This window comes from Pholis gunnellus, assembly GCF_910591455.1.
Source record: "Pholis gunnellus genome assembly, chromosome: 6".
Lineage (NCBI taxonomy): Eukaryota > Metazoa > Chordata > Actinopteri > Perciformes > Pholidae > Pholis > Pholis gunnellus.
The window spans coordinates 25,768,570-25,782,098 of NC_136532.1; the positions used below are offsets into that span (position 1 = coordinate 25,768,570).

Genomic DNA, 13,529 nt, shown 5'->3' on the forward strand with positions numbered 1-13,529 from the left:
AACTGTGTAAAGGTTTTCTATGGGGGTAATTCATTCATATGTTTTATACTGAAATTAGTGTTGATTCTTTCAGCAAATGGTGTTTTGTAGTCATTTTCTTTTTTTCGTCATTGATGTCTTATTATTGGTGTCAGACAGCATCAACACACAGGCAGCAGTGATGTTATTTGTTGTTGTTTTTTTTCCATCTGCTCGGCCTCAGTCTGTCTGTCGCCCTTCATTTACTGGAGCTTTGTTGAGTTATTATATTCTTTTACTGTTTCTTTCACCCTCTTTGGTGCTGCTGTGCTTCCTCCCAGACAGAAACACACGTGTGTGCTCCCTCCTTCACTTTTTTCTGGTTCTTTGTTTTTTAATAAGTCAATTTCAATGTACTCAAGGTGACAACTAATTAGCAAAACTTCCCTCCCGCCGCCTGCGTCCGTGTGAGAAAGATGGCGTTGTATCGATCCGCTCCTCCTCTCGTCCGCTCTTCGTAAATCATCGCTGAGATCAAGTCATCAGCTGACAGTTTTACCGACGATGTCTGTTATGTTGCTCAGGTGTGTGAGTGTGTTTGTATGCCTGCAGACTGTGTGTGTGTGTGTGTGTGTGTGGTGACTAAGGACATACCAGCTGTCTCAAACTTGCCCTCATTCTTTGGAGGGTTAGGAAGCTGTTGATGCAACAGTATTTGTTTTGCCGGTGGGAACAAACATTACTCACTGAAATCTTTTTTGAATAACTTCCGTGACTCTTTTACAGCGATGCTCTTTTAGCCGTTATGGACCTTCACACCTGAGAGCTCCCTAGTTGTCGGCTACAGGCAGCACTGGTCTAGTCGAGCTTCAGCAATATATCTTCAAAAAATCTGAGCAGCAACAAACGCTTTCTTACTAATATTTCCCTAAATGCTTTAAATTAGCAATGCCTGCTCTTTAAAAAGTGAATGACTGGAATTGTACTGGAGGAGAGCGCGTTGTGGATTAAAGTGTTCAAGGTAATTTAGGTTTTTGTGCCATAATACCAAAACCCAGATTTGCTCTTTTGAAGTGACACTTCGATCAGAGGCGCCTTGTTTTCATTCTCGTCTCTGCCCGATTGTGTACCTTCGTGACTTGAATGTGAAGGAGAAGAGACACAGTAGCGTTCGGTGTCAATAGTGACCGAGCTGCTCGGTGCAATTCTGCTATAAAGAATTTAGAGAGTTCACATTCTGTTGCTGCCTGCAGTCTAAAGCACGTGGCATCAAATGCAGAGATGCCACGTGCTGATTTGTGCAGGAAAGATGCTTTAATACCAAAACTACCTGCCTTCTTTTATTTTACGGGTCCCATAGTGTCATATCTCCAAGAGAGGAAGTGATTGTAATTTGAAAATGATTGTGTGTTACTATTTATCACAGGGCAACATTGAGACTTTTTTAAGTGGTTTAATGAATTGCTGGTGTATTCTAGAGAGTCCTTTAGTCGGTGCACAGTAGGTCAGCTGAACATGCAAACGTCTGAAAACCTTCCACAGCCAATACAAAACAATGGCGGTAATTGCAATAATACATTGATATTTACTTTGGCTTGGATGAAAATCTGCCATTGAGATTTTAGTCGGTCTCTGTTTCCTCCTGAAATCAACAACGACTTCTAACTAACCTTAAATAAGAGTGCATCGTTGTAATAATTAACAAAATGCACAGAAAAAAAAATGTTGTCGGCCTTCACTTGTTTAAGTTTGGCCTTCGTTCGCTCGTGGTGATTTCTGCACCTGCTCCTCAAGGACGACTGAGAAGCTCTGGTTGGTAAACCGGCAGATAGAAGGAAAAGACGTGATTAGGTTGGATTTACTGTGCTACAAGGTCACGGAGGTCACAAAAGACATGATGTCTGAGCACCACTGACATATTAAGTAATGTCTCAGGATATTTAATGATTGAAGGTAGAGAGGCTGCCTATTGGTCAGGAGAAAGAATAACAGACTACAACAACAATAAAATAGTACTTATCTCAAATTGAGCTCACCAATAATAGCTTTTGGTGAATTGAAAACCTCAAAAATACAAAAACAAAATTTAATGGTGATGAAAACTGAGTCTCTAAGAATAATTAACCTGGTTTCAGACTTTTATGCAAAAAAGTTCAGCTCCAAATGATTATCTGTTATATTATCTGTTTTTCTCCTTCAGGCCACTTAACTTGAGTGTGAGTTGAAGCCTCTGGGCTTGTCGTGTTCATTATTCCCAGTTGAAAAAGGACATTCATCAAACATCCGATGTGTTGAAACGGCCGCAAAATATTTTATGATCACATAAAATGTGTCACAGCAGCAGAGGACAAGGATGTTCAGAGAGTCACTGCAGTAGACCCGAAGGGAGTAGCCAGGTAACAGTGTGTGTGTGTGTGTGTGTGTGTGTGTGTGTGTGTGTGTGTGTTTTTCATACAATTGAGAGAGAAGACAGTTTTTAGAAATTGAGGACATTTTGTCCGTCTCTCACCTCTTCAAAGGGCTCTTTGATAGTGATGGTTTAAGGTTATGGCTGTCGGTGTTATATATTGTATATTATATATATTTTCTTGTTGTCAACAAACCCCATGAAAAGACCAAACCTCACTGTGATTTCTGGCATTCAGCCTCAAGCCAATCGGTTCCCTGCTGGAGGTGTAAGAAGGTTAGGGTTCACCACTGTGGTCCGGTAGATTGGTGTCAGGACCGATACTGACCTTTGATACCGACCTGTAGTTTTTGGACAACAATGGAGCTCTAAAACATACATTATTCAGAGCGTTTATTGACAATAAAGAACGCGGACGCTAAAGAACGCTATTACCAGCCTTATCCTTCAAGTCTGGAGACGTGCTTTGGCATGAACTGGGGACGTTAGTGTTGGGGGATTTCTCCCTCCCTCTGCTTCCTTTTCTCTCATATAAAACCAAACTCAACTCCTTGTTTTTGAACAAGGAGCTATAACTCTCTCTGCTTCCTCCGTTCGCTTTGCTCCTGCCGCCGCGGGACACACGGATAGGCACAAACAAAACGAGAGTTAAAAGAGTCCTTTCAAGAGTTTGGCAATTGTGTTTATAGGTTGTTTACGCCAGGTGATGTTGGCCATTTTTCAGACTTTCTTCCAAAAGATTAAAGACAAAGGGGAAACCCTTCCAATAGACTAACGATGCACTGACTAATTGCTATGCATTGCAGACACGACTGTCTACTTTTACAAAGGAGAGGATTGAGGTACGACAGATTTCCAATGAAACTTTTCATCAGTTATGTAATCAAGTCAGACTGTCGTGAAAATTCTGTCAAAAACACTAAAAGCAAACTCAAAAGAAAAGCACGCTGGCACCCACTGCTATTACTGTTACCAGTCAAATACATGTGACTATGACTGCTTTCATGGTCATTCTGTAGGTTTGTTTTGTTTTTTAGGGGGGAGCTTTCGGAAAGAGGACGTTGTGCAGATCGTAACGACCTCTGAGGCTGATTCCTGGTTCTGGGCTATTCGAATAACTTGAATTGGATTGATGGATTTGAAGATTATTGAGATTATTATTGATCAATAATGAGACAGAGACAAGACATTCACACAGAGTTGTCTGTCTAACATTTTCATTAGACCTTTGCAGGTTCTTTAGACAACATGTACAATTCATTTTCATTGGTTGTCACCAAAAAGACCTTCTGACCAAAAGAAAACATCCCGTCATAAGTACAGATGTATGTGTGTAGGACTTAGGATACTTCAGACATGAGAAGACTTTGCGGGCTTCCACACAGCTGTTTCTAAATGGAGACACATTAGACCCGGTAGAATCTGGTGAAAAAGAAAACTCAGATATTTGATTAACTTTACTTTCACAGCACCAATGTGGGAATCACCAGTGCTGTTACTGTTGCCTTTTAGATAAATGTGTTTTTTGTTTTTGCCAGTTTCCAGTGAGGCTGGAAACCCTGCTTCTCTTTCTTCCTCCTCCTCGTTCTCTCTTTGAGACGAAACTCATTTCATCTCTTTTGTTTGTCAGCCATGTCGTGACTCCCCCCCCCCCCACGCCAGAGAGCTTTCTCTCTCTCGCACGCTCAATTTCGGTGTTGCCAAAACATATAAAGGATGGCGGTGGATAAAATTCACAAAACAAGCAATGGAGATACCGCTACTGGCTGCAGCTCAGCACATGAAGCTGATTGGCCGTTGATCACAGGGCGGTTCGATGCCCGCCTCCTCCTGTCCATGTGTCTCCATGTTGTTAAGCAAGACACTGATCCCCAAACTGCTCCCGAGCAATGTGAGAGTGCAAGTCACCAAACAAAAGCATCTCTTACATAAAAGTGATACGAAGAAGTGTGAAAGGTATCGAGTACATTTCATAAAACAATTGCAAATCGGATGTTTTAGATCATTTTGTTCGTGCATTGTTAACATTCATGCGTTGAGTTACATTATAAATGAAATATAAAATAGATATTACAGAGGGAATTACATCCTCTTTAAGGTCTTATTATTTTCAAAGCACTGGTTTTGGATCTGGTTTCTGTGATCCCTCAACACAAAAAGAAGCTTTTCATCACCAGCAATGGTCGTAAAGTGCGAAACTGCTTTTCCAAACTTAAATATACTGATGTAGCTTAAATATGTCTCTGCTTTAATATATTTCAAAACATGCAGTATTTCAGTCCCTCTGACGACACACATATTCACACAGAGGCAGACACTCAAACACACATTTAAACAAACACACACTGGCTGCAAATTGCTCATGTCAAGTTCTCTGCTCTTTGTTTTCTCTTTCCAACAGAGAGATCGTTTTGTGAAGCTGCTGGATCAGCTGCACAACTCCCTGCGCATCGACCTCTCCATGTACAGAGTGAGTCTCTACCTTCAGCTGCTTTTTGCTCTTTTCTTCACCACACGCAGATCTACAGCTTCAGTCCGTCCCAGTCACGTTCATTTACATTGAGATCACGTGGTGTGTAGGTCTAGATCTGAATGCGACAAGTCAACATACACTCTGAACTTATCGTCGGCCCCAAACTCTTCGGCAGCATTCACGTTACCACCTCCCGCTGTCATCTGGCTTCTTTATTTCCTCAGATATGCTCTTGATGTTAAAAATACTTTGTTCTCAGCTGCTCAGATGTTGTTTGTTTTTCAGTCTCTTTAGTTTATTCTGGGGGGTCACAGCAGGGTTTTGTGTCAGGATGACGTGTCTCTGGCTTTTTGCATTCATTCAAACGACTGTTTGCTTGTAATCGGTTATGCAGTAAATGAATATGATGAACAATTAAAAAGGCAAACAACGACCATGATTGAACAAGGAAATAAATTATAGGAAAAAAGGCTTCAGTCCAATAAGGAAGATAAACTAAACAAATGCTTAACAGACTTGTTTAACAAAGTGTTATTGTGTGTGTGTGTGTGTGTGTGTGTGTGTGTGTGTGTGTGTGTGTGTGTGTGTGTGTGTGTGTGTGTGTGTGTGTGTCGACAGAACAACTTCCCGGCCAGCAGCAAGCCTCGCCTCCATGACCTCAAGTCAACGGTGGATCTTCTCACCAGCATCACCTTCTTCAGGATGAAGGTAGAAACAACAAATCAGCTCAAAAATCACCAACTCATGAACTCAGATACACACACAACACAACACAACACAACACAACACAACACAGCACAACACAACACAACACAACACAGCTTGACTGATATTTTAGAACCTGTTTTTATTACCGGTGACAGTTATTCTACTAATCGTTGCATCTTGTATGAAAAAGGTTGGGTGGACATCTCTAACAGAAAGACGTGACTGGCATTGGTTTCTATTTATTTAATGTGAACTTAAATTGGTCTTTATTTGACTCTTCAACTGAAGTTCGGTGTGCACACGATAAATTTGGGCAAACTGCTTTTTTTACAACACAAGACTCAACACAATTGTACCTCTCGGTCAACGCCATGACTACAAACAGCTCGGCTCTTGGACGTAACTGTTTCTAACTGTGTTCTGTTGTTGTCTTGGTTTTGTGTGTATTTCTTTGTATTAATAGGTTTTAATTGTACTCTCTTTGGAAAATGATTCCTCTAGATTTAAATAAAAGTTGAATGAATAAAGGCAGATTTATTGCGACGGAAGCCAATGATAAGATAATCATACTCTACACTTACACACTGTTACATAACCGGACGTCTCCACTCAACTGCCACTTCAAGATGCCCAGAATTTGCAGTATTTTTGGTCAATTTTGGTTCTTGTGAGGACTCTAATAGCAGTAGAAACACAAGAGGAGACACACACACACACACACACACACACACACACACTCTGAGAGAGTTGAGCTGCAGTGTTGCAGGATTGATTGAAGCCTCTGACTAATGTCTCTCAGAGTGAACGGGTGCTGTCGATTTCAGGTCTGTTATGGGAAGATTGATTCCACAGTGGAGGACGGAGGAAAGGTCGTGTATCCGTGTGCCTTCACACCCGACCCGATTGGTTCGGTAAAAATCCACTCAGTTAGCACGGTTTGTTTCAGCCGGTGTGAAAGCCGCCATTACAACCAGGCCGAGAACCGTTCCTCAGCAGACTAAAGTGTTGAAACTGTGAAAGCAAACAAACCAAACATGGGATTTTATGAAAGCAGATGTGGGATTTTAGGGTGATTTCTAAAGCTAAAATCCATCTGCTGATCGTGAAATCTGTTCAGGAAGCGATCTCATGACTGCTCTTTATAAGGTTATGTATATATATATATATATATATATATATATATATATATATATATATATATATATATATATATGTATATAAGCACGTCAGTGCGGGTATTTCCCCTGACTAATAGGTTCAACGCTGTTAAAACTGCTCTGCTTGTTATCGACTCCATAAACTTTGCCAGTTCATTAAGTCCATTAAAAAGTGTGCTATAGCGATGCCACAGTAATAAGCCCGGATCACTACCGTATGAGACGCCTCATTCACGTGTTTGTGTGCTCCAACGTCTGCACCAGTCACCCGAGAGCACAAAGGGGCTTTTGGACACTCCTGTCTCTACCTGTTAGTCATTCTTCATAACATGCGGTCAATTATTGGGCTCATAATACTAATGATGCTTATAATCACATATTGAAAGAACATATAAACAGAAGCATTGAAGCCCATCGTTGGTCCTGATGATGCAGGATGACAATCGCCAGAACTGTCCAATCAACGAGTGAGCTGTCTGTGTAACGACATGTTTACTCCATTCGGTTCGTTGGTCAGTGCAAACAGGAATCAAATCAAAATAATGCAACAATATATGATTTGTTTTCCGTGGTTCGGACCAAATGAACCGACATGTTTTAATGTATTCATGAGTGAATATTTGTTTTCTATTCCAGTTTGAATTGAAGCAAAAAAAAAGGCTTTCAATCTCACTTTTGGCCTCAATTGTTTATTTTTTTTATATTTTATTTTCATTGATGTGTTTGTAATAACCCACTTATACCTTTTATATATCTATATATTGTTGATATCATATGAAATCCATGTAATGTTGTTTATTTAGTTTTGACTTTTCATAGTTTTTACAACCCTCAAGCTTAAAAATGATCTATCTGGTTATTATAGCTTCTCGCTTATTCTCCCAAGAGTTTATATACTAGATTACCTGACCAGGATTGATTTGATAATATCTATACATTTACCTTCTATATAGCTTACCAATGCATGGTTGTCTATGTGTGTCTGTCTTGTCGTGCAGGTCTTGGAGCTGCAGAGTCCTCCCAGGGCCGCCAACGTGGTGCGGGACTGCGTCAAGGCCTGCCTGAACTCCACCTACGAGTACATCTTCAACAACTGTCTGGAGCTCTTCAACCGCCAGTTCCAGCCCGCCGTCCAGCCGGTGAGTCGCTGAGCATCGACATGTTGCAGAAGATGCTCTGGAGAAAAGAGGCCGTTCTCACCGTGTGTTGATGTTCTTTGAGAGAGAACGTTTAATGACGCAAAGTACTCTTAAGATCCTGGATATAAATCGAGTAAAAACGTTTTAAAAAAAAAAAATACATTTTGCCTCACCTCCACTTTTGCTCATATTGATCTCAGTACATGCGGCACATGATGATTGCACTAATAACCGAGTCTCCATCAGCCGAAGAAGTATCTCTAGAACACTTTGTATTTTTGCCCGGAGAGATTCATGTCTTAATAAGTCTAAACTTATTAAACCAGCCTGTGTTTTATATAAATTAGCAATACTTTGCATGGTAATCAAGAAAAGTCTCCTTTTTTCAGTGTTATGGATTGTGCAGAACTTGGAGAACATGGAGCTGCAATATTTTATAACAAATCAATATCGTGGAGGAATGATATTGTTGTAAATTATTCAGTGCAAATGCTGGACGTTCAACTTCTGTCTCTTTCCCTCTCGCAGCCTGAGCCGGAGAAGAAAAAGAAGAAGAAGAAGAAGGAAAAGGTGGAAGGTGAGGAGGTGGAAGATGATGGAGATGAAGACGAGGAAGGGGAGGAGGAAGAGGAAGAGGAGGAGGAGGAGGAGGAGGAGGAGAAGAAGAAAGAGGAGAACCAGCAGGAGGAGCAGGGCCCGAGCATCCAGAATCTGGACTTTTGGCCGAAACTCATCACGCTCATCGTCTCCATCATCGAGGAGGACAAGAACTCCTACACACCCATCATTAACCAGTCAGTGCTGACTTTCAGTATCTTTTGTTTGGTATTTCGTGCCTTCATTTGCATTATGACATATTGGGAAAGTTAGGCAATGATGCAACCATTGCATTGTTTTGAAATATTGCTTGTAAGATGTTGAATGTACTGCAACTTACAGCCGCTAGTTCTTTAGTCTATCTGTATATAATTAATACTATGATTAATTATCGGTTGAAATGAGTAAAAAGTTTCAGTTACATTCATCTTTAAAAGAATAATTTAAGCTTACAAAATAAAAGTATGAATGCAGAGACTGTAGTTTATTTTTAATGATTTTAGTTCAAAATTTAGTCTAAAATCTTTGATTTCTTTGTTTTTTAAACTAACGTTATTTAGATTTTCTATCAGGAAATAGATTGCTAGCAGCAGGTTTTTTTATTGTTGCTGCAAGTTGTTTTACTTTAAGGACTGTAAACACAGTAAGCTGATGAAATGTTGCCTCACAGATTATAAATATAAGTTTGTTGTTTCTCTCACTGGCAGATCAACTAAAAGTTTCTCTGTTTGTCTGAACTTCAGGTTTCCTCAGGAACTCGATGTGGGTAAAGTCAGCACGGAGGTCATGTGGAGGCTGTTCGCTCAGGACATGAAGTACGCTCTGGAAGGTAAGACTGTGTGTGTCTGTGTGTGTGTGTGTGTGTGTGTGTGTGTGTGTGTGTGTGTGTAAGCGAGAGTTAAAGGGTAACAACTTGCCGCCATTTGTTTCCCCTCTACATTCATACATCACTTTCTTCTCTCCATCGACTCTCTTCCTTGTCTTTGCCTTTCGTCTCTTCCAGTTTTGTATAAAGTCGACCATCACCGCTGGAACCACGGTGAGGTTTTAGACAAACACGGCGTAGCTGGTGAGAAGATACAGTCAGAAGTCTCAAAGCTTGAGTCTAACGTCGTCTGATAATCAACCTGGAAATGATTATGGGGTCCCAAAAAAAAGAGCATTTTAATTAAATGTCTTTGGCCGCGGGTGTTAATGGAAGACAGACTCTCCTGTAGGTCATCGGAAACTTTAAAATGCTGTAAAAAAAGAAATGATATAGTGCGTGGGTCGTTCTCAGACTGTTGCTAAAGTACATACAGTCTCTAGCACTGAGAAACAATCTATGACCTGATTGATTTCCCCCTGTGGCGCTCCACATTACACTGTTTTAAGAGTCCTTCTGTCTCATTTGAAACCTGCTTAGCTACTCGATATTCTGGCTCTTGACTGTGTCTCATATTAGACTTGTAGAAACTGTAGAAACCTGAGTTTCGTAGCCGAGTCAGCGTCAAATCACAGATTTGATCGCTGAGAAGTCCCTCAGGAGACTCTTTTCTAGGCTTTTTTTTCCATTTGGTCGACCTTCCAACTCCCCTAGTGTTGTGTTTAACATTATTCCTTTCCATTCTCTTTTCTGTCGCTTTCGAAGCCGCCTCTCTGTCCTCTCTGATCTCTCATTGGCTTGTTTTGTCATTCTGTTGCCATCTCAGCTCCCGCCACATTTCGCATCCGCAAAGTTGATTTCAACGCCGGTAAGATGTGTGTGTGTGTGTGTGTGTGTGTGTGTGTGTGTGTGTGTGTGTGTGCATTTTGAATTAGTCATCCATAGCGGAGATTTCCAACCTTATTTGACCATGTTTTATATTGACAACAGGAGGAGAGGACGGACGTATTTGTTTTACAGCAACACAAAGGCCTCATGCAGCAACACTCCCTTAAATGTCTCTTGTTTTTTCTCTTGAGATAAAAAAAATAAGAGCTTTCGTCTCCAGATGCACCAAACGTTCGAAACCATCCAGACGTGCTCTTACCAGATGTGCTGACTGATGAATCCCACTTGATCATAAATTAAAGACGTTTATTATCAGCAAAGGTAACGCCCCATAAACACTATTTTAGGGCAGGTGTGCAGTGCCGTGTGCAAATACTCTTTCACGTGCCCAAGAATTGGAGAGATGCCACCAAAAAAGGCTGCAAGAGAAAGAAGAAGAACTTGAGCAGTAGTGAAACGGAGGTTCTGGTAAAACCACTTAAACCACTTAAATTTACATTTTCAAGAGTGACAGGAGTGGCGTTTCAGGAAAATCAAAAAGCATCAAAGAGCAGAATGTAAGCCATTGAAAATAGTATTTCTTTAATAACCTAATCATTATTACTGTAAAACCTATAATAACTTATCTTAACTAGCTGTTAGCTGTTAGCTGTTAGCTGTTAGCTGTTGGCTGTTGGCTGTTGGCTGTTAGCTGTTGGCTGTTAGCTGTTGGCTGTTAGCTGTTGGCTGTTAGCCGTCCAAAACAATAAAAGTGAGCAAACAGTTTTCCGCCCCGCTGTGTCTCTGTTTGTACCCGAACCACAAACAAGAGAGGTCCTTGAATATGCAGCCATGACTGGCCGCGCTACATGTTACGCAGTTTGCTGCATCACAATGCTAGATTCCACAACCCCGGGCAATTTAGAATAATCAATTAATCCAAGCTGCATGTCTGTGGACTGTGAGAGGAAGCCGGAGAACCCGGAGAGAACCCGGAGAGAACCCGGAGAGAACCCACGCTGACACAGGGATCCATTGCTGCTTTTGTTATCATTGTTATTCTACTATATCCACTTCTGCTGTTGTTAGTAGTCCTCATTGTATCGTCATTATTCTGCTCACTACTCTCATTATATGAATAATTTCTGTCATATGCATTGAATGTGTAGTAACTGTAATGTTGTTAATTCTGTACACATGACCTCTGTCACACTTCTGTCCATCCTGATAGAGGGATCTTCTTCCTCTTTTCTCCCCATTAAAAGGTTTTTTTAGGGGAGTTTTTCCTGTTCCAATGTGAGCGCCCCGGCACAGAGGATGTCGCATGTGTACAGATTGTAAAGCCCTCTGAGGAAAATGTGTGATTTGTGATTTTGGGCTGTACAAAATATATTGAATTGACTCCCCGGTCCATCTTGCTGTGAGGCGACAGTGTTAGCCACCACACCGCCATGCAGCCCCTCAAGAGATACATCTGGTGTTTATTTTGCTGTGTGTTGTTTTTACAGAACACGAGAAGCATAAACTCTGTAAGACTGCCGACTACATGAACCTGCACTTCAAGGTCAAGTGGCTTTACAACGAGTATGTTAAGGACCTGCCCGCCTTCACAGACACTGTGCCCGAGTACCCTGCGTAAGAAGCACACACACACACACACACACTCTTTTTCTCACTCGGTGTCTCACTCTTTCTCTGTCTCCTTCAGACAAAAGCGAGCTCATCTTGATTCATCATTTCTGCCTCTTTATTGACATTTAACCTCTTTTTAAATGCACAATAACACGGACACATGCACACACTCAAAACTCTCCTCACTTGGTTTGGACTCTAGAAATATGGATGACAGAGTAATGTTAATAATTATAACACGTTGTATTGATACAGCAACGTATAAGACAAAGTGACGAGGTGCTTTACGTGGTTTAAAACAATCGTAACAATGACACAAGCATAATCGGTCAATAAAAAAGAAGAAATTTCACAAACTCAATAAGAGTTCAGAACTGGAGAATTGATAGAAGGAATTTAATGAAAAAGGGATTCAAAGCTTTAGAATTAAACAACAAAAGCATTTATTTTATTCTTTGTCAAAGCAAAAGACTACAGAGTCACATCCAGTAGTTTTCCTCCCGTTTCGTGCACCGACTTTATGGTTCGTCAAAGAGGAGTTCTGTTGTGGTTCCAGGTGGTTCCTCCAGTTCGTCCTGGCCTGGCTGGCTGAGAACGAGGAGGTGTCGATGGAGTTCATGCACGGAGCGCTGGAGAGAGACAAGAGAGAAGGGGTGAGTCAAAGAAACCCCAATGTGAAGAAAGAGTCATCTGTGAGCAGAAGGTCTTCAGCTCGGCATCCGTCCTTCATTATTTAATTAAGGCTCAGACATGTTTTAAGTTCACTTAAAAAAAACTTTTATCTTTTTTTAATCTAAAAACATTAATTAAAAATTAGTTGTTGTTTTTTAAAGAAGCAATTTACAGCCTAGACTGTTGTCGTAACAACTTAATTGGTGTCAGTGAGATGAACAGCTCTGATCTGATCACAGCTGACAGGTTCTTGTGTTTACTTGCGTGCCAGCAAAAAAATAACTGATTCTTTTTTCTTCTTTTTTTATGGATGGATGCACCAACACTTTTGTTGCATCCATCTGTAACCATAACACTGGATGTTTGCAGTTGACATATATAGTCGAAATTATGAGATACAAAGTCAAAATGATGAGATACTTTAACACAACAGTCATAGAAGCAGCTCTTCATCGGTTACCCTAGTCTTGTGCTCAACACTTTGACCGTTAAAAGTGTCATTTTGATGCCCTTAAAATGATTTTATTGGGCTTTTCACAAGCTTTCAGAGAAGCATTGCTGTACTGATGGACAAACTTCATGACACACGTTTTTGTATCTTAAGATGGAGGAGTATAGGAGGATGTGTGCCTGTGTGGCTTATCTTCTTCTTTTTGCCGTACAGATGGTTACACTCCCTTCAGTCTCGCTCACATGAAAGGATTGCATTTTAGTGAACTCTGAAATGATGAAGTGATGACATTTTTGGACAGACATGGATGTAAACTGTAACTTGACAGGTTGGCGGAGGGAAACAACCACGAGGCGGTAATTTGATTTTCAGTAGAATTAGTCCTCAAAAAAATGGTTCAGGGCAAAAAAACAAGATTTGCTCTCCTTAGCCATCAGTTATGGGAGTAAATGTGTAAATGTGAATACGTACAACCTTGCTGTTTAGTGTCAAGGCCCTGAACTCGTCCTTCCCCACAAGGGAGCACCAGGTTCTGGAGCGAGAGGGGACGATGGACGCAGAGCCTGCAGGTGGAATCGAGGGGTGGAGGTGGAGGCTTTTGAA

At 41.0% G+C, this 13,529-nt stretch overlaps 1 protein-coding gene across 1 annotated transcript in view; it reads left to right on the forward strand.

Annotated features, from left to right (window-relative positions):
* LOC306697851 (protein unc-13 homolog B-like) overlaps positions 1-13,529 on the forward strand; it is a gene marked incomplete at both ends in the record, with an annotated part of 54,564 nt that overhangs the window by 15,050 nt on the left and 25,985 nt on the right. Inside the window, 7 exons of the mRNA XM_079161924.1 lie at positions 4,767-4,835; positions 5,457-5,546; positions 7,702-7,842; positions 8,371-8,636; positions 9,183-9,268; positions 11,680-11,806; positions 12,360-12,456. Coding sequence (XP_079018050.1) covers positions 4,767-4,835; positions 5,457-5,546; positions 7,702-7,842; positions 8,371-8,636; positions 9,183-9,268; positions 11,680-11,806; positions 12,360-12,456 — 876 coding nt within the window. The remainder of the gene's footprint in view (positions 1-4,766; positions 4,836-5,456; positions 5,547-7,701; positions 7,843-8,370; positions 8,637-9,182; positions 9,269-11,679; positions 11,807-12,359; positions 12,457-13,529) is intronic.